This window comes from Zonotrichia albicollis, chromosome 5 (genome assembly GCF_047830755.1).
Source record: "Zonotrichia albicollis isolate bZonAlb1 chromosome 5, bZonAlb1.hap1, whole genome shotgun sequence".
In the NCBI taxonomy this organism is placed as follows: domain Eukaryota; kingdom Metazoa; phylum Chordata; class Aves; order Passeriformes; family Passerellidae; genus Zonotrichia; species Zonotrichia albicollis.
The window spans coordinates 52,209,168-52,230,728 of record NC_133823.1 but is presented as its reverse complement, the minus strand read 5'-3'; the positions used below and the strand labels follow the sequence as shown (position 1 = coordinate 52,230,728).

General features: G+C 40.8%; 1 protein-coding gene across 3 annotated transcripts in view; it reads left to right on the top strand.

The window, feature by feature from the left end:
* TBC1D14 (TBC1 domain family member 14) overlaps nucleotides 1-21,561 on the top strand; it is a 61,366-nt gene that overhangs the window by 11,960 nt on the left and 27,845 nt on the right. Inside the window, exon 3 of one of the 3 annotated variants that reach the window (XM_074541715.1) lies at nucleotides 9,404-9,524. In XM_074541715.1, the coding sequence (XP_074397816.1) occupies nucleotides 9,404-9,524 (121 nt within the window). Of the gene's footprint in view, nucleotides 1-9,403; nucleotides 9,525-20,972; nucleotides 21,125-21,147; nucleotides 21,308-21,561 lie in introns of those variants that run through there. The other 2 variants (XM_074541716.1, XM_074541717.1) reach the window with 2 other exon arrangements.

Below are 21,561 nucleotides of genomic sequence, written 5' to 3'. Positions count from 1 at the left end.
GGTTTTTTTAGTAACTACAAAGCTATGCAGTAAGTGAGGACTTAGTGTGGTCTAGTTATTACTTCAAAGCAGGTGACACATGCATGTTTCTTTTCTAGTGGCTGCTGGGAAGTATTACAGAGGTCTGATACTGGCTGGTGAATGCAATTTCTAACATGGATGGGTGTTGAATGTTGCTTGCAGCATTGAGTTGTAATGCTTCCCCCACCCTCCCTTCCTTTGTGGGGTCACAGGTCCTGCCAGCAAAGCTGCTCCAACGGGGGCTCCTCATGCCAAGGGGACACAGGTGCTTCAGTTCTCCCAGGGTCAGTGTCCTTGAGGCACGTGGGGTCCTCCATGGGCTGCCGGTGGATCTGTGCTCCACCCTGGGCCTCCATGGGCTGCAGGTGGATCTCTGCTCCATCCTGAGCCTGCATGGGCTGCAGTGGATCTCTGCTCCATCCTGAGCCTCCATGGGCTGCAGGGCACAGCTGCATCACCATGGGCTGCTCCAGGGGCTGCAGGGGAACCTCTGCTCTGGCACTTGGAGCACCTCCTGCCCCTCCTTCTGCACTGACCTTGGTGTCTGCAGGGCTGTTCCTCTCACATAGTCTCACTCCTCTCTTTTGGCTGCTGCTGCTGTTGTGCTGCAGATTTTTTCCCCTCTGAACTGCTATGCCAGGGAAGCTACCATTGTCCCTATTGGAGTCAGCCTTGACCAATGGCAGGTTTGTCCTGGAGCCAGCTGGCATTGGCTCTGTTGGACATGGGGGAAGCCTCTGAGTGCTTTTCACAGCAGCCGCTCCTGTAGTCCCCCACTACCAAAACTTTGCCATGCAAACCCAATACAGCACTGCACACACTTGCTTTGGCATAGAAAATGAGAACTACAAAAGTTTCTCACAGATGTGCTTGAGACTTTAGGAGCTAATTCAGATTAATGAAGTTAAACTCTGGTTTCATTTTGATTCACTGTCTCTATGAAGGTTTAATGAATGGGTGGGTTAGATGGTCTTTGTATCTTCATTTAATTTGCAAGAGCTTTACTGGTGTTTTCTTTGTTAAAAGGAGCTATGAGAAGTAGACGACATGAGGAATGGAGAATATCAGCACAATTACTGCTGTGTGGTGCTCTATCTCTCCATCTGATCAAAGTACTGTTTATTGTTCAGCTGACTTTTTCTTTCCTGAAAAATGCAGTGAGCAAGATGAAATTAAATGGAATAAATATAATTTTTGCTCCTTGATGTTTTGATTTACACAGTATCCCTTCCTGTGTTACATAATCTGGAAGAGTTGGAGTCAATATTAACTTTGGTTTTAAGCACATTTTAAAAGGCTCAAACAAGAAACAGTCTGTTGAAGTTTTCATCCTTACATAGAGTTTTATTAACAGAACTGGTACATGGAAACCATAAATTTTCTGAATCCATTCCTTATTTGTGTTAAGTCTCTCTTTTTAGTCATTAAATGCCTCCAAAGTTCTCCAGCCATATAGTAAGAATAATAATAAAAAAACCCGTTCAGTAAGTATTAGGGTCATTTTCTCTTTGGAGCTGACAGAACAAACACAAGAACTTGGCAGCAGTTGGAGGTAGGACAAGGAGCAGGACTCTCCTTGGTGAGCAGGAGCCTCCTGTGAGTGTGGAACGCAGAGCAGCTCAGCTCAGGGGGTTTCTGGAGCTGTTCCCAAGCCCCTGCTCAGTGCAGGGCAGCCTCAGCACCAGAGCACGTTCCTGGGGACCCTGAGCAGCTGTCAGTGCATCCCAGCTTGGAGCTCACCTCCCTGCACTGCACAGTTCAGGGTTTATATTCTGCCACTGTGGGTTTTTTCCCTCCCCTTTTATGCATTTGAAACATGCCTTGCAGCAGCTTGGGGTTTTTTCCTCATTGTGGTTTTTCCCTGATTGCATCTCTGAGGATGGTCATCCAGGCTGAATGGAAACACCTTTGGCAGCATCCCTGCTTGTGTGGTGCAGGCCTCAACACCTGGCCATCACAGTGGGCATCCATTGGGCTTTCTCCAGCTTTTAATTCTTTATTGTAGTCCAGGAGCCCCACACCAGGCACACATGGTCTTGTAGGTACCAGGCAGAGCTTTTATTCACTTTTTGCTTTTGATCTTAATGTAGACAGGTCCATACTTAATTTCTGTTGCTGCAAGGTCTTAGAGTTTACTTGGGTTCAGCTTTTTGCTTAGGATGACATTTCATGTATTCTGTTTTTTTATTTGTGTGGTAATAGTGCTTCAAATCAATGAAGACATCTACTTTCAAATTTTAGGAATGGAATTTCAATTACTCTGGTAATATGAGAATAACTGGGAATTTGGCCAGCTAGAAAAGGATCATTAATTATAGCTGGTTGATGCTAATATATTTGTTTGAAGCTGGACCTGAGTGTTGATTTTGTGTGACAGTCCTTACTTGCTGAAGCTCCAGTTTCTGAGAATTCTTCAGTATTGCATGGTAGACCAGCACTGTGTGTTATCCATGTGCAAAATAGTTCCTGGCTTGCTGCAGCCAGTTCTAAAGCTGAACTCTCCAGGTTACTGCCTGATTTATCTTTGCATGGCCTGGATACTTCAGAGCAGTCAACTTTGTTCCCCTGTAAAATGAGGGGAACCTGTAAGAAGAAAGATACATGCAGAATACTGTAGTTTTGATAAATATTAAATTATTTTATAACTATTAGATTATTAAACCCTGCTCTTTTCGCCAGAAATCTAGAGAAATTTCCAAGTTATCCTATTGCAAGCTATCAGTTATCCTATACTGCTAACTTATATTGTATTACTGCTTCTCTCAACTGTGAAGGTCTTTTTTGTCCAGACCTGCAGGTGTCTGTTACACTGTAAAGCGTTATTGGTTTTGATTCTTACTGAAGGTACTGGAATGTTAGTGATTGGAAAACTTTGTTTATAAAGTGTGGTAGGAATTTATAAAACATTGTTCTGTGATTAGTTACCTCTTTCACAGGCAGGTCAGCTTGTAGGCTGTCTGGCTTTATTTCTGTTGGTTTGTTTATCCATAAACAAGCATTATTCTTCCTTTAGTCTGACCTTTGGCAAGCTTGCAGAGACAAACTTCTGCAAATCCTGCTTTTGTATGTAATTCTGGAATCTTATTCAAAGAATAACTTCTGACTTGTTTATGGAGGTTCTTGGCAGGAGCCAAAGTACTTGAACTTTTTTGATGGTATTCTGTCTCTTGGTTGTGTTGATGTATAGGTTGACTGAGAGGTGATCTGGGTTTGAGAGGAGGGTATGTTAGAACTGCATCTAGTGAATTATTTCTAGAAACCAGTATTACTGGGTCATGGGTACCACTTGTTGCTTTTCCCTTTGGAGGATGTGGATTTAGGGCATTTCAGGAGACTTTGGTGGGTCTCCTGACAACTGTGCCTTCTCAACTCCATCAGTCTCCAGTCATCATGATTTATGTGTCAGTTTTGTTCCTTCACTAATCAGGTAACAAAAATTCCTTTGATAGAATATGTTGCTGATTTTTCAGGATTTATTTTCTCAGTCTCTGGAAATTGTTTAAGTGAGCAGATTAGAAACATCTAGAGGTGAGAATTTTTCTTCTTTTATTGATAAGTTGCAAAAGTTATGATTAGTACAGAATAGAAAGAGTCATTGGCAGATGAGAAGAAAATAATGTTGTTAGGAATGTTTCCTAGTTAGTGTTAATTAAATTAGTACCACATCAGATAAGGTGGCTGGACATTTTTGCTGACAATGCAGCAATATTTAATAAATTTTAACTTACTGTATTTTTAGCTTAATAGGTGCTGTATGTTATTTAAAATGTCTTGTTTCAGTGTAGCTTTCTGGATGCCTTGTGCAGTAATGTCTGTGGAGATGTCTCAGTGCCTGTGTGCTCAGTGTGGGTTTACCTTATGATAATGGTTCTTATGATTCAGATCTGCTTGCTTATCTCAATATACATGGGCCTGAGCCTCAGCCTGCCTGAGGGGTTCATCACCTTGGTGCTCTCTCCTTGTGGAGTTTCGAGTTAGCAGGGGAGTTTCAGGGTCTTCTTTCAGGAGCAGCTGAAATGAACTCTGACTTGCCTCTGTTTCTTTCTTGCTTCTTAAGAACACATGCCAGTCTGATACTCATTTGAAAAATTGTCTTACGAGATAAAATTGTTCTACAAAACTGAACCTTTTGAACTTTCTCCACTGTCCTTATTTTACATCTGTTTTGCTCATGAGACTGGTAAGTCCTTCCAGTAGTTAATTTGCATGCCTATTCCATTTGTTTTGCCTTCTGAAAATAATCTTAATTGAAAGACAAAATTTGGAGCATGCATCTTGAGAACTGGAGATGTGTGTATTTTTAAAACATGTAACAAAAATTTACTTGTATTTGGAAATCAGTGTTGGTTAAATGCAGATAAGAAATTGCAGTTTGCATGAGCTGGGTCAGTTTCTAGACAATTTTCATACGTGTTTCTGTACACCAACCATTGTTTTAAGAGTAAGGAATCCATTTACTTGGAAATGTAATCTCTGTGCTAGGTCAGTGTAAGTCTATCTCAGAGCAGCATTTGCCATCTCACTTTTCTATTGCTTGCAGTTGTGATTCTGTGCTGCATGCCAGTAGTTCAAGTACTGCAGAACTTCATCTAAGGAGCCCTGGCAAAACAGTCTCATCAGTAAAGTTGAAATTCAGATTTTCTGAATAACCCAGATGCTCTGGTTGTAAAAACTCCTAAATCCTAAGCTCTTCTACCCTTTTGTTTCAGTAATCTGGTCATCTTGGGCTTTCTAGTAAAAGCTACTGTGTATTGCCTGAAGCCCAGAGGGGGGTGTGTGTGCCTGCCTTGCTCAGCTCCCCTCTGACAGCTCCTGTGGGAGCCCATCCCTTTTTCCTGTTCTTTCAGTGACATGTGCCACAGAAACAATTCCTTGACTCTGGTGGTACCAAATTTCAGAGGTACCTGAATGAGCTCAGTGTTGGGCCTGCCTGGCTTGAGAAGACTTTGAGACTTTTCAGGAAGGAGCTTTGCAGTGACTTCAAGACTTGGAGTAAATTGGCAGCAGAAGCCATGGCAGCCCTGTCTCTGCTGCTTTAGCGGATAGGTTTGAGTACTGAACAGGGGGATGGGGTGGAAGGGAGTCACCTCTTAGGAGGTGACTTCAAGAAGTGACTGACCTTGCATGGAGCAAAGCACAGCTGAAATGTGGAAAAAATGAGTATCTGAGTGCTTGTGGAGCTGCTGCTCTCAACTCCTCATGCAGCAGTAATTGCTGGCAGTTGTGTTGCAGACCTCCTGTCTTTTTGGAAAGAAAATTGGACAGAACTAGATAAACTTTCTTCAGTGGTGATGCTTTTTTTAAAGAGCAAAAGCTTGAAAACGCTCCAACAGATGCTGTATCAATAGGTTTGACTTGATTACTTGTTATTGATGTTGTTCTAATATCTTTAGAAACACATTTTTAAAATTTGATTGAGGCTTCAGCTTGATCATGATAGCATACAAGGCTACTTAAAGAGTAGCAATTTACACGTGTGCAGTGCATGTATTAGCAGCTATTTTGTAAGTTGATTTTAGCAGTGCTTAGAGAGCTAAAATGCAATTGTTTCTTAAGTTTTATTAAAAAATAAGATTTTCCTGACGCTGCTAAACTTGCCTCTTGGTGTTAACTTCCTCTTTTTCCCCACAGAAAAGGCAGCTGGGCAGATCAGTATAGAGTGGTGATGCAATATCTGTTGGCTCAAGCAAAAGATTGTTCCATCTCTGTCCTGTACCACAGGATGTTCTTTGTATGTAAAAATTAACTCTGGAGTTAGAATTAAATTCTCTTCAGGTAGGTAATCCCTCTCCACAGCTCAATTAAAATAACAAGGTTAAACAGCTGTTTGGTGCCAAATACTGTTTGTAGGGGACTGTGAAAAAGCAATTTTCTAACTGTACTTTGATCTCAATTTAACTTCTGTACTTGGCTTTTCTAAAATAAGCAGCTACAAATACTTAGTGTAAAACAGTGGGCACGTACAACAGGAATGCAGATGTGATCCATGCCATTGAAATGACTCCACACTAATGAGGCTGCAGACATCATGCATCATGTCAGATGGTCTTGTTACTATCCCTGTTGTAAATCATCATGTGTTCTGATAGTTTGGAAGAGGACAGTGAAACTGAACTAATGATGATCATGTAATCTTTTCTTTCAAGTCATGTCAGCACTTTTTTACATTCAGGACCTCAAATTTAGTTTTGTTATCTTAAAACACTTGTAATGAAGCTTTGACATTTTTTACCCTAGAATTTCTGGGCTCATCTTCAGAGTAAAGATCTGTTTGTTTAGGGTTTTGTTTTTTCAAAAAGAGAAGTTTTTCTTCTTGTTAATGTGCATTTTCTGTTAGTAAGCTCTTCTTAAGTTACCTTTAGTGTGGAATATTTTGAAGTGAATTTGTTCAGAAGTGAAATGGCTTAGTATTTTTCTTGAAAATCCGAGGGAGCTGTGCAAAAATAGGAGAAAAATTATCCCTTTTGGTGCTGTAGCAGCAGAAAAATGAAAGGTTTTGCTATGAGTTATTTGCTCTGACATATATATGGCAGCAACTTCCTCCTAAGGCAGTTGCATATTTTAAGGATTTACTTTCAGTTCAGGAATCTTAAGTAGTGGCTTTATCAGAACCCTGTGGTGTTGTCCTGATTTATTTATTGCAAAGCTCTGTAAGAAATTGAACGAGAGAACATTCCATAGTTCTTTTTTGGTTGTGGTGGGGGTCTTTTTGTTTGTTGGTTTTTGTTTTGGTTTTTTTCCCTTAAGTTTTCTCAGAACAGATGAAAATTAAGTGACATCTCTTCTGCTCCTTCCATGCCATCCTGGCATATATTACCTTTGCTGTGTTTCAGTGTGGGGCATATCAGGGTATAATGTTGTGTGTCCTCACTCAAACCAAGAACACATTGTAGTTTGCTCTTTTACATCTAGTTTACTGATTTGTGGCTGCTGATAATGTTAAGCCTTTGGGGGGTTTTGAGACTTTCTGGAGTTTGTAAAGAGTGTGGACACCAACCAAACACTGGGATTTAGGCCCAGACACAGGGTGGAAGAAAGGGACAGTACAGAATGAAATTTGTATATTGACCATGCCTGCTGCTTTCAGTTCAGAATATATATATTTTAAATTAGAAGTGAACTGTAAGTCCCTGACATAGTACAAAGGGAGGAAGAGATGCCTGGTGCCCTAGAATGTAGGGATAGAGAAGAGTGAGCTGAACAAGTGCAGTGCCATCTGCTAGATAAGCTGTAGAACAGATTATTTATTATGACGCTGCTGCTAAAGGGAAAGTAGATAGGATTGTGGAATTGAGTTGAGAGGAAGTGTGTGAGATTGGCTTTTCAGATTTGGTTCATTTTATGCAGGCACTTGCAGCAGACAGCTGTTAGAATTTATCATTCCAATTCATCTTTACTCTGCTTTGAGGGTAAAGACCTACTGCTGTTCTTAAAATCCCTCAGAGGAGACTGGAGTTGCTGCTTGTACTTACACTTGTGCTAGGAACCTCTAATGTGGATAGAGATAGAAAGAAAATTGCCTTTAATTTTTGTTATTGCAGTGCTACTGAAGTGTGATGAAAGCCTTTTACTTGCAGAAGGATTTGAATGTGCACAGAGCTGTCACAGAGATGTGCCTCCTTACAGGGCTCTTCCAGTGGCCCTGATGCTACAAGTTCTTGTTTGCTCTGAAGATGGTTTGGAGTCTGGATTTTGCTTGTTTTTGCAGTAATAACAACCTGAAAAAAAACCTTGTGCAAGACCAGTCAGTCTTGCATTGTGTATCCTGTTCACATGCAGTAATTTTGTTATGTTATTTTTGCCATGCTTTCGCTTTTATTCTTGGATACATTTTAGAACTTGCTTGAAGCATCCTCTCAGGCTTTAGTTACCTTACAATCTCGGCCTAAGTGAAAGGGTTTGGAGAGGTACAGTTACAGCTTAGCTTTGGCATCAGATGTAATAGACTTGCATGGTTCCTGTACATAAACACTCTGTCCTTATCTTTTAATATGATAATCTGTTCTTGGTTTGAATTTCAAGGTAACTGTACCCTTGTGATACAGAAGCATGTGATAATTTGTATAAATATATGCATATTTAAGGATGGCAGTGCATACTATTAACTTTATAATATATTTCAGCACTTTGATGTTATGACCTTAATTATTTCCCACATATGAAACATATCTCTTGTATTCCCACAAGGTTTTATCTCTGTTGGTATAGCTATGGTATTTTTCATGGCAACTGATACAAAATGACCAAGAAAAACAACTTTCTAATGCCTAGATTGTTCCTGTTGCAGGTGTGTATTCAGCTTTTCTAGAATGTGAAATCAGTTTTATTTCCCAAACAATCACACTTTTTATGTAAAAAACAATGTGTACTTGATGGACCAACACACAGGGCATTCAGGTGGTAACTGTAAGGAAAAGCACAAATGTCAGAATGGAAATGTCTGTGATTTGAAGGTGCTGGAGCTGCCTGCTGATTGCAGTAGGAAAAATGCTTTTGTCTCAGTGGATTTACTTTTCATTTTGATGAGGGAGCAAAAAAAAAATAGTCAGTTTCCAGAAAAATCTGCCTTGAGGTGAGTAAATAACAGAACTAACTAGGACATATTTGAATATGTGATAAACTGGACAGTAGGACAAAAGAAAATTGGTTACTTTAACAATGCAGGCATGCCATGGAGAATATCTGTTCTTGGAGGAGCTGAGTGCTGTCAAAATCATGAAGATTGGTCTGTGCTGTGTGTCCAGTTTTGGAAAAAGTAGCTGTGGTGTGAAGATGCAAGTCTGGCAAATCTCTTTTATGATTAAAAAACTAACAATGTCAATAAAACTAATCTAATTTTCAGTGGTTTTTTTTGTCTAGCTTTCTAACTGTTCCTACAGTGTTAAAGCTAAATATTGGACATTTCAGAGAGACTTCAGAATTAATGTGTTTTGATAACTGTTTTTAAGCTTATTTAGAAAAATAATCTTCTGTGAAAGCAGATCAAATACAGCAAAAGGGTACCATGTCTCCGAGGTTTTTGTTGGTTTTGGTAGTAATGTGTTGTAACAGGTGGGTAAAGAATGTTTGTGCAGCAAGAGGTTCTTAGTTGTTTTTTAAAGAGTGAGGCTGAATGATCTCCAGGAATGCTAAAGAAAGGTGTCCACTTTTAGACAGTTGGAAAATGAACTTTTTTTATCTACTAAAAGCTATAATTTAACAAAATCCTTTGCCTGGTATGGTGATAATACTGCATGATGTTCCTTTTGAAGCTGGGAAACAGTGTCTGTCAGCAGAACCACAAGAGAAGTTGGAATATATCATTAGGATACAGAAGGTTAGCAAATGTTCATCCTTCTTATTATAATTAATCAACCCTTTTTCTTAATAACTTTTTTTTTAGGAATTTGTTTACCAGAAAGCAGAGTGCAAGATTTGAAAAACAAAATGATGTGCGATGGAAATTGTTTGGAAAAGTACCTCTTGGAGAAAACTTACAGAAAGACCCAAAGAAAATACAAAAGGTATTTGTTTAATTCTGTGTTAGGATTAGTGGTGAATGAAGAAGCCAGTTAAGTTTATGATCCGTAAATAGGACTGTGCAGCCTGTTTGTTGGAGTTGCACACAATTTCAGTACCAGAAAAGGCTCTTTGTTGAAATTTTACTTGTGTTGCAACAGTGCTGTTCAGAAGAATGTGTTCCACTTGGTCATTACACTGAGTACATGAGGCATGAAGAGCCTCCCTTAGTGTGTCATAAGAGAATAAAAAACCTAAGTGAAACTCACTTTTTTCCAGCATTGTTGAAGGCAACATTTCAGAGAACTGGTTCTACTAGAGATGAACCCAAGCTCTTGTCTAGTGAATCAAAGGATTTGTCTTTCCAATGGGGAAGATCTTGTGAAATCCAGCTACATGGTCAGTAGCTCATGAGCTGCTCTTTCAGTGGCAGAAAAACAGCCTCTTTCAGTCTGACTTGGTCTGGGATTTTTGGATTGCATGTAGCCTTTTTGGAGTTTTTTCTGTATTTCAGTAGTCACTTCCTTGTTCAGATGACTGTGGGAATAGTAATGTTTGCATGGAAAGAGACCATGTAGTGAAACTTTAAAACCAGCTGCTGTGTGTGAAATGCAAATGCTGATTTGAAGGATGGTGCTGCTTAATTCAGGGTAAAGTATTCTGGGAATCCACCTGTCATGTGACTGTTCTTAGCTGTAGTCAGGCTGTTAAGATGAAATTGAGGTGGCTTTTTGAACTTGTCACTGTACTCAACCATTCAGACTTTATCTACAGCTTGTCTTGACACAATTAGTTGTTCTGAAGTGTCCACCAAAGATTTTTGATGTCAAAATTGAAGAGGTTTAGTAAGTGCAGTACTCTGACATTTAGCAGTATATTTTGTTGTAGTGCATGTTCTTTATTAAGTGGGTAAATAATTTATTGACATTTTGTGGTTGTTTCTGGTACTGTGAATATTTTTCTTTGGCATCCAAACTATCTTACATTACACCTTTGAATTATTGTATTTGTTACAAAACAGTCACTATTAAATTAGTAGTGTGGTATGGCATCCAACCATTAGCAAGTTTCTGGCAAAACTGCAGCCTAAAACAATTGTCTGCAGTACTCTTGAGTAACAGTAACTAATCCTTCCTAAATGATTTGGTGCTTTTTTGAAGTTATTTTTGACAGGTAGGCTTTGAGTCATGAGTAGTGCTGTAAGGCACCAATTGAGCCTCAGCAGCATCTAAAAGCACAGCCTGATTTAGGTGCCCCCTCACCAAACCAATGCTCAGACAGGCTTTGTGAGCACATGAGCCTTTCCTCAGGCCCTGTAAAAGCTCTTCTGATAGCACTCTCTTGTTCAGCAAGTGTATATACAGCATAGCATCATACTGTAATTTAACAGTATAGGAATTAAAACCACTACAGCCAAGATGCTGCTTGTCCTGTTTTTGATGCTGAAAATATATGTGAGTATTAGTCTTCTGATAGAGAAGCAATACTGGCATATGCTCAGGCTGGGTTGCTTTACTGGGTCACTGAGAGCTTTTTTATAGTTTTTATCCAGTTAAATGTTTAAAACTTAGAAGCTGTCAGGATGAGTAATCTTGGAGAAGCTGGAAGCGCATTTGCAATGGAGGTTTGCATGATTAATGTTTTATATCAGTTCTCTTCAGGAATTCTGCTTGAGCAGAACTGGTTATGCCAGTTGCTTTTGCAATTGGTGTTTGAAAATGCACAAAGTCAGTCAGATGACAGAACTTCACCAAGAATAACCACTGCAGTTAAGTTCTCTTCTCTCCCAGTAGACTGTAGAACTGAACTAAGCTTTGCAGCCACCATTTCTTTTAGAAAGTCTTTTCAAGTTTGGCAAGCACAGAAGTATATGTAAATATCATTTATTTGCAGCAACTTTTCTTCCCCCAGTTTTGTTAGTGAATGTTCTTCTAAAGAAATTGTTTTAAAATTCAAGAAGTAACCAGCATATCATTTGGTTGTCTCTCTCATGTGATCTGTCTTCACAGAACTTGTTTGCATGTGGCCAATCAAGATTTTGTGTATTACAAGAATAAGGTATATAGAGGAAAGCCAGATTTTGGCTATATCCTAGAGACATGTTACAGCTTTCATCCCCAGTGAAATTCAATTTTTTTTTATATAGTGTATTTATTTTAATTTTCTTTTCTATAATAGCAAAATCAATTTTTAATCAGCAAGCTTTGTGTTTTGTTTTTTTTTTCTTTTCTAAGTGTGCTTTGGCCCTATGAGGGTTGTAAGATTTAGCTTTCACTATATGAATTCTAATCAGAGCTGAATGGAATATCTTTATTTTTTAAGTTTCAATATTGGTAAAATTCAGCACATATAACACTTGAGGCTTTTCAATTACAATCTTTAATCAAAAATTCAGGTCTAAATGTTTTATAATCTCATTTGCTGATAGTCCATGTTGGAATATTTAAAAATTTTAATGGTAGTTCCTTAATAACTAAAAATAACTGTGTTTTTTAACTTGGGGATTATAATTTTCCCAAATGTTTTTCTATAATAATTAGGATATGACTATATGAGGAGGGGGTCAATGTTCCAGTCAATTGTAATCAGTTGTACTGAAGAGGCTCACTCTGCAGCACATGATAAAGTGAAAATGAGCTCTTGAAACAGGAAAATAAATTGCTTGGCTCACAGGTGATGCTTTGTTATGGGATGAACAGTAAAGCTTATAATATTACAATAGGAAAAAACTTTGTAAGTTGAATTGGGTTAATTATAATTCAATTTTCACTCAATTTAAGCTATAATCCTGATTGGTGAAGTAAACTGGTTTTATCAAAGTCTGTTTTCTGGCTTGGATCTGTTAGATAGAAAGGAGTTTCAAAGCAACAGCACCCAGCAAGAAATATGGAAATAATTTATTACAGCCCATGCTTTAAGCAGACACTGATGAACTCTCCTGTTATAAGCAGTGTGTTTTCTCCAGGTTAAAAAAGGCCCAGAGCAGAGCAGAGTCCCCAGAGTGCTGATGTGGGGAGGTGCTTGTGCCCCTGGAACAGGAGGCAGCAGCTCCTCACACACACAAATTCCATGAGTGGGTGAAATCTGTGCAGTGTGGGGAGCTGCTCCTCCTGTTCCTGGATGGAATCTGTGCAGTGTGGGGAGCTGCTCCTCCTGTTCTCTATGGAATCTGTGCAGTGTGGGGAGCTGCTCCTCCTGTCCTGTATGGAATCTGTGCAGTGTGGGGAGCTGCTCCTCCTGTTCCTGGATGGAATCTGTGCAGTGTGGGGAGCTGCTCCTCCTGTTCTCTATGGAATCTGTGCAGTGTGGGGAGCTGCTCCTCCTGTTCCACATCCACATCTGCAGCCTCTGCTGATAGCCAGCTGTGCTAAAAATACAGAGCTTTTCTGAGCGGTGCTTTGCTGCATTCCCATGGCCCCTTTAGGGCCTTTGGAGGGGAAGTAGTCGGTTCAGGCTGGCTGCTGGCTGTGGCAGGAGCCAGAGCTACAGCTCTGGATGGAACACTGTCTCCTGTTTTTCTTTGGGTAGCCTGGTGTGTCATTGTGACTGATGTTATAGCTGCCAATGGGGTGAGTGTTTGCATATAGACTTCACTGCCACTTTGAAGCTAGAAAATGTGTAGTCCCTATTTTGTGTTCTGCATGAGAAGTCCAAGGGTGAAAATGAGTCACTTCCCATGTTCTCCACTGTTGGGTTCATTTCTATTTGTCAGCCTTCAGAAAGGCAGGATTTAGATCTGTGTGGCACAGAGTTCCTTTTTTTAACAGGAAGAAGCAAGTGCAGTGTTAGAAGGTATAGTTAGAAAGTTAGTCTAACCTATGTCTGTTATTGTTACATTCCCTGGAAATAAAGGTGTAACTAACTTCCTCACTTTGCAATTATAACCCAAAACGTGCAAGTTGCCTGAATGCACAGCTCTTTTGTATCTTTCCTTCTGATCCAGTTTCAAATAGCTTTATTTTATTGTAATAAAATGCAAAGGGCATCTAACTTTTGTGAAGGTAAATATAAATAAGGACAAAAAGAAACCTAATATGTCAATGATGTCCTAAAAAGTATTTTCTTTTTCTCCAACAAGAACAGTAATAAATAGATCATTCAGCAATTCCAGTAGGCTGCATTAATCTACAAAGAGTGTGTTGCCCTTGTCCTGTCTTGAAAATGACCTGCCTAAAACAAAAATACTATCATGTTTAAACAGAAAAAGCAAGAGTAGTAACTTCCATTCACAGTAAATGAAAACTATGTCAGGATGATTGTTCCTGAGTATTTTAATAAAAGCATTTAATATGACTCAGTCAGATATCATAATCTAGCAGAGTGAAGCTGACAAACTGCTGCTTTAGATCCTGTTGGAACTTCTCTCCATATGTTAACAATGTGTGAAAGTACATTATATTACAAGTACAAAAATATACTACAAGCATTAGACTAATAGAAAACATAGAAAATAGATATGACAAGCTACAAAGTGTTTTTGAAATCCTTTTCCAAATTTAAAGCTTTTATTTTAGCTTTCTCACTCTCTAGAATGCTTTGCAAATTGTGGGGATCAAAAGCCCTGGGAGATGGAGGGATCCTGAAGAGGTGTAGCAGGCAGTGTTGGAGGAGAAGTATGTGCTTTCAGGAGTGCAGATACTAAATAGAAATACAAGCTTGGTTGGTTGGTGCTGCAGTTGCAGTGTCAGCTGCTGGTCTCTGCTGCAGGGTCTGTCTCAATGCTGGTGCCATGTTTTGGGGAAGTGCAGGAGCTTTGAAGTTTTTCCCTTTGTCTCAATAGGAACAGTTACTTTGTAGCCCATGTTGATAATTAGCATTAACTGGAATATGAATGCTGATAGCACAAGATTATTTTTAAATGCAGGAAGCCACAAATTCCTGGAAAATTGATCAACTTTTGAGTATCAAATACACAACTCTTTCTAACCCCAAAAATTCAATGCCAGAGTTTATAACTATTCAGGACAGCTCATACATCAGTGGAAGTTTGTTCTCATTTGTGTTAAGTAAGAATCCATCATGCAGCTGGTATTTGTGTGTCTTCCAGTGGTAATAGAAAGATGCTTAAACGCTTACTTCTCTGTGTAGGCAGTAAGTTTTTTTCCATGTAGTAACCTTCCACTGGCAATACACAGGAGGCTTTCAGGTTCCCCCCTCCCCTCATGGGTTTTTGAATGAAAATAGATGTCTGAAGAGACCAAGCCTGTAAATAACCCCACGTGCCTTTGGCTGTTGAATTGCACAAACACTTGGCAAAGCATTGCTGTGAAGCAGACCTAGCAATAAATTTTTGAAAGCAGGTGTGTAGCCCCTAAATATAATGTTGGAACTGCCTATTTTAACTGGACTGGAACATTTCTATTGCTGACATGTAAAATTGAGAAAGCTTTGCTAGACTTCATTGTGCTAATTGTGTGTTAAGCAGAAGCAAGCTCACAGGAAACTTGACCCAAAGGTTTTCTTTGTCTATCTTCCAGTTTATACATCTCAAACTTCATCTAAAATTGAAGAATGGGGATAGATACAGGTTTTGAAAGGCTAACTCTTACCATGCTCACTAGCAGCAACAAATAAAGCTGATTTTCTTTAGCTCTGCAAAATGAATGGAGGTACTGTGTGTTGGTGGAAACCCTGAACACACAGTACCTGAAGATATGGATGTAAGGATTTTGAAAAGCCAGACTGGTGCTTTTTCCTGAAGTCTTTCTGAAGGAAGACTAGCTAATTTTATGTTCTTATTCTCTCTGAGGATTCTTGGTCCTATTTTTTACCTTGATTTTATTAGAAAATTTTCATGCCCGTCAGTATTTCCACATAATTTTCTTGTGCTCTATTGAGAACTTGTCACTTGAGCATGACAAAGTTCAGTGGACACAGCTTTTAATGAACATTAAAGCCTGAAAATAGTCAGCACTTTAAGCAACACTACGAAGGTATGTTGCCCTCCTTCATATATTATATTTGTGTGTAGCTTTAAAAAACTACAATTTCTTCTTGTCAAGACTGAATTTTAAGTTGTGAAGATGATTTTTTTCAGGAATATTACATTTTTATATAGGGGTTTTTTTTTGTAAAAGAAAAAGCAATACACAAGGAACTGGCCAAGATGAGAGAAAATATGGTGCACACTCAGTATAAGTACAAAAGAAGCTTTTATTAAGCATGTAAGAAATTGGCATCACTAATGGCTTCAAAGTTAATTTCAGGGATCAGAGAAGTAAACATGGGTGGACAAAAAACACTCAGAGGTTTTAATGCAGTAGATTTATTTCTTATTTTTCTGTAATTTCCAAGGGCAGACAAGCATTAAACTTGAAGGGATCTGAGACCCTTAAAGATACCCAAGTCTTGATGAGGAAGCAGAAGGGAGATTAGCAGAGAGATTTAAAAGCAGGAGAGAAGTAGAATATGGTTGAAAGTATCAAGTGAAGTATCTTTCCCTACACTACTATGGTGTATGTGCTGGAGCTAGATGCAAGTGTGCACATACTAATCTACAAAGCAACTGTTTGTAATGAAACAGTGACCGTGTGCTGTGAGCGGTCTCTGAACACCATAAAATACAAGTTGTTTTGCATTGCAAAGTGGGAGGCATTCCTGGGGGACTTCTGCACTGTGTTGAAGATTACAAGTATTGGCACTTGCAGCTGATTTGAGAACTTGCAAGATGAAATGTGATATTCCTGTGAATCCTTTCCTCTATATCCTGGAGTTAATCTGGGTTTTTGGCCATTTCAGAGTGGTGTTAGCATCAGGTTGATGTGGCATGGAGAGTCCTTTTATTTTAGTGTCTCTCAGAATGAGAGCGACAGTTCTGACATGATCTTCAGCCACAGTAGAAGTGTTGGGACTAGATAGGAAAGGTAGGCTTTCTTCTGCAACATCAGCACTAATGTGAAATGTCAGAAGAAAAAGTTGCTGAGAGGTTCTTTGGAAGGGTATGATGCTGACCCTACACAGATAATAAGGGTGGAGAGATCAGTGAGTGGGCATACAGATTAAGTAAAGTTACATTTCCACATGAAGTCTGTATCCAGTGGAATTCCAGTCCCTGGAAGTAATGTTAATGGGATATGCTGAAACCAGGTGTTTATAGCATTTTCTTCTGGCAGGTGCTCACAAGAAAATAGCAGTAAAATAAAGCAGCCATTTAGCTTGTGTTTTCTTGCTCAGACGTTTCCCAGATGCTTGTCCTGCTGAAGGCCTTTCCTGCAGATGTTTCCATTTGATTAACACTGCAGTGTACCAGATAGTGTCAGTAGCTAGGGAAAGTGTGCACACTTTTGTATGTGCAGATTAAATGGTGTCCTTTGCAGGGTTCTAAACAGGAGGGTGTTGTTTTTTTGGTGTTACTGTGACTCATGTTGGAGTCACTCATAACATTACACTGCACAATCTGACTGAAGATCTTGCTTTTGACAGTAAAAAGCTGTTCTTAAGCAAAATGGTTCATGGTATGCTTTGTCTCTGAGTACTTCAAATATTTTCCTTCCTTTTGTTTTTTTTAATGAAGCATGTCACTCTATATAACCAAAACCCACTTAAATTATTTACATATAGCACAAGGGAAATGTGAACCCTGAGGGTGAGAACCACCTGATACATAGCACGTTGAATGATTAGAGGCAACAGACTTCAAAACAGCAAGCTGTTATTCTTTTTGGAAGAACTTACCTGGCCTTGTCTATACTTAGGTTTTAAATGTTCCTTAATCTAAATCTCACTCAAAATATGATGTTATAAAAATATGTATATGGAAAAATTGTTAAAAGAGTCCAGTGGCTGGAGCACAGGGCTGCAAAACAGTATGTGGCTTCTCACTCTTTTGCTTTACTCGTAACTTTCCGTAACATGTATGGATTATTTTATTCAATTAACTTTAGTGTGATTGTGTGGGATCACATCAGTTGCCAGCTCAGGTTGTGTGTCCCCTGTAATCTGAAAGAAAAAGTAGCTGCTTCCCAGGGTAAAAGAGGAAAATTTCAGGGCACTTGAAATTATGCCTACAAATAGTGTGAGGTTTTCTTTACAGCCTGGCCATAGTATCTTCTTTTTTATGTTGCTTAGGCATTCCTAATTTGTAAAGTAAAGAACAGGAGAATACTGTGCTACTAAAGATGAGAAAGATGTCCTGGTAGAAGATAAAACTTCATACATATGTTATTACCATCAAGTTCTGTCATGTCATTGCTATCTTCTGCTCATATCCTTTCTTTAATGTAAGAGGATTAAACATAAATATATACACATACAGAGAGCTGTGTAAAGCAAGTAGGGCTGATGGGTTTTGAACCATTAATTATTTTTAGAGCTTGGCAGATCGCTAAAGTGTACAGGTTGGGTGTGCAGTTCTGATTTCTCAGGTTAAAAAGCATTGGGTGGGGGGTCTTTAAGAAACTGGGAGCAACATCTGGCAAAGGCTACCTGGTTAGTTAACACTCGAGGTTCCACCAACCGAGCGGGTCCTGCTCAGTCTGAGCTCCTTAATATAGTAGATGGGGATAAAGCCCCAGTGGCCCATGTCAGAGGTTTGTTGGGAAAGACAGTATGGATCAACCCTGCCTCGAGTACAGACAAACCCATCCGTGGGATTGTCTTTGCTCAAGGACCAGGTAATACATGGTGGATAATGCAGAAAGATGGAACAACACGGTGTGTACCTCAGGGAGACCTGATTGTGGGATGAGACTCATATATGAATATCATTGTTTGTTGAATGTGATACAGAAGGAAACTGTAAGTGTCAAAGGTCTGAGCAAGTAAGATGAGAGAAATGCGTAAGTGTCAAAGGTGTGAGTAAGTGAAATGAAAGTTTTTTACTGTATGTTCACGATATGGGATAAGGGGTGGAGTGTCGTGGGGTGACAGCCTTCAGCCTTTATCCCAATATCGTGTGTTGTGTCTGGCAGCTGTGCCTTCCCCCCCCCCCCCCCCCCCAGCCGTCTTGCTGTGGCCGGATGGGGGGGGGAGGGTGTGCCCAGGCACTTTTCGTTTTGGGTTTTTGCTGCTTGGCTTGGCTAGCCGCTTGCTTGCTTGCTTGCTTGCTTTCTGCTTTTTTTTTTTTGCACTGGTTTTTTTTCTTTTTTTCCCTTTTCTTTTGTTCTCTCTTTCTTACCCTCCCCTGAAGATACTGGACCGGCTCCGGATCTGGCCTGAGAGCTCCAGGACACCCGAAGCCTGCGACAGAAGCTCGGCGCCCTCACAACACAGTCTGGTCCCTTTTCTTTTCTTGTGTTGGGGAGTGTTCTTTTTGTTACTTGTAAATAAATAGGTTTTGTTTTCCACTTTGCTCCTCCGAGGAATTCCTTCCCGAACCCGGTGTTGGGGGAAGGGTGGTTGGAGGTTTGTTCTGTTTTGGGGGGGGCTCCCTTTTTGAGATTTCCCCCTAATTTGTCCTAAACCAGGACAATCAGTAATTAATAAATTATTTGCGTTTCAGAATAGTTCTGTACTGGTTTTAAAGTTATATGTAAAGATCCCTAAGAAATTGTTTGAGAGTGTATTATCTGAACTCAGAAGTATGTATTTATTCTCCATTAGGTTTTGAAGGATAGTCTCATAATCTGATCTTTGCCTATGGTTTCAGTCTCCTTAAATTCTCTTTGATTATTGTAAATATAAGGGTCTTTATTAAAATTATTACTTTCTGGCCTGGTGCCCTGTGAAGAATCAGATCTTAGTTTCCCAACCCAAAGACCATAACAAATTTCATGATCTGGTAGTCCTGCTGCATATTCCTTTCATGTTTACATTGCCCCACAGCAGGCATTGCAGAGTAACCAAATGAATGGAACAGAACAAAAGGTGTGGGTTTGGTGGTGTCATTTCTGCAGTGCAGCAGTTTGCAATCACATGGCTGATTAATGGTGGCACAGAAATGGGGTGGGGGGCAGTGAAGTGCTGGGTGTGCACCAGCTAAAATTTGTCTGGTAAACTATTTCATTTAGAAAAGGGAAGAGATTTCAGGTGGAGATGCATTAGACAGTCATGAAACAATGGAAGAGAACTGTTGAAGCACTGTTGAGATAGTGGCAAGATTTAAAAACCAGGAAAAAATAGTTTTCTTTTTGCTTGTGCAAATCTGGTCCAGTTCTTATTTCACATGCTGGGTGAGGCCAGTGGAAAAAATAAAATACAATTAAATCTTTTGCACAACCTGTTTAAGTAGTTTCAGATACTGTTGTAAATGCAGCAACCTAAAAATAGTGACTGCTACCAACTCTAACATGTGGCCAGCTGTGGTTTGTGTTACAGGGAGTACTTCACTTTTTACCCTGTGTCACCAGCATCCCTCTCTCTCGGTCTGCTTTACAGAAGAGCTGCAATATAATCCTATTTTCAGTGGGAAAGCACAGACATCTACTGCAGGAATACCAATGCCCATCCAAGGGTGCTCTTCCTCAGGAGCTGCCTTTTGCCTGAGTTAATAGCTATAACTTTACATGAATGTTTTTTTTTGATATATGTGATAACTTAGTTCGGAGCCTGTAATGTTTTTCATGAGCTGTGCTGACTTTTGCTTTGACATGAGATGTTTGGATGGCAGGTGTCTGCAACTAATTGGCATTGGTGGGAATGGAGCTGAGATACTTCTAAACAGTGAACTGTTCTGTACTTGGTATTCTATCACTGAATCTGTGAAATAGATGTGAAGTCACAAGTTGAAAACAATAGCTGGTATAACACCTAGAAATTCTGAGAAAATAATTTAGCATTCTGCAAAGCCACCCATTGAAAGCAGAATACTTAAGTGATTGGTTGTTTTCAGATCAGTCCTTGCTGATCATTTTGGGATTGAGAGTCAGACTTTGATTAAAAGATCATGAGCAATTCACCCTGGCAGCTGCAAACCACAGTCAGTGATGCTTAAGAATATGAAATCCTTAGTGCAGAGCTGAGAAAATGGCAACACTTGCAGGTCAATAGGTAATATTTTAAAATGCAGGTCTACCAAAGATGAAGCCAGAGCAATTTGGATGTCTCTACTGAATTAAATGATAGAGCCTTTAAACAAATTAAAATTAAGGTTGATAATCTATCTGGATTGAGGTAAAATATTTAGCAAGAGGTAATGTGGAAGTTGTCCTAACTGCAGAAGAGATTTATATATCTATCTCTTACAGCTGCCAGAGGTGGACAGAGCATGAGTGGTACTGAAAAGATATTTATGCTGAAGGGAAGTATCGCACCTTCGGCACTGATGTAGGGGTTGGTGAGTTTTAGCTGATCTTGCACCTCGGACAGGTACCGAGGCTGTCTCAGCAAGGCAGAGCGGGACTCGGTACAAGCAAACGCCTGGCTTGGAGCCAGGGACGCGGGGAGGGGAAGCGGCAGTGTGGGAAAGCAGAGGACAGGGATGTCAGTGTTTGAGGGATGCAGTTGCGTCCTGAAGGCACCCGTAATGCCGAGCTGACAAAGACTGCGGCTGATGCAGACGAGCTTGTGGCAGGCTTGTGTTGTCCGTCACGGCCCCGGATCCGCACCGGGCAGGGCCGGGCTGCCGGGGCGGCCCGGGAGGCGGGAGGCGTGTGCCAGGCGGTGCCGTGCGTGCCCAGGCAGCGCTGGGCGAGGCGGAGAGAAGCGATGCTGTGCGGCGGCTCCGCGGGTGATTAGCGCGGCTGGCGGGGCGGAGCGGCCCGGCCGGACCCACCCGCGGGAGGCGGCCCGGGCGGGGCGGGCGGGCGGCCCGCGAGGCCGTGCGGGCCCGGGCGGCGGGAGCCAGGCCCGCGGTAAGGGGCGGGCAATGGGGCTCCGGCGCCGCCGCCCGTGAGGGACCGCAGCGTTCATGGTGAGCGGAGCGGGGCAGCTGCGGGGCGCGGGGGTCGGGGCGGGCGCGGACTTGAACCGTTGTGGGTGAGCCCGGCCTCGTCCGCTTCTCAGTCGCCGCACCGAGTCCGGGGGAGAGGCAGCTAACCGGGACGGGGATTCTCTTTGTGCGGGGCGGGGCTCCGCCGGGATGGAAGGCGGCAGCGCAGCTCTGCCGGGTGTTCGGGGTGTCGGAGCGTGGGGGCTGCAGGCTGGAACCCGGCCGAAACCCCGGCC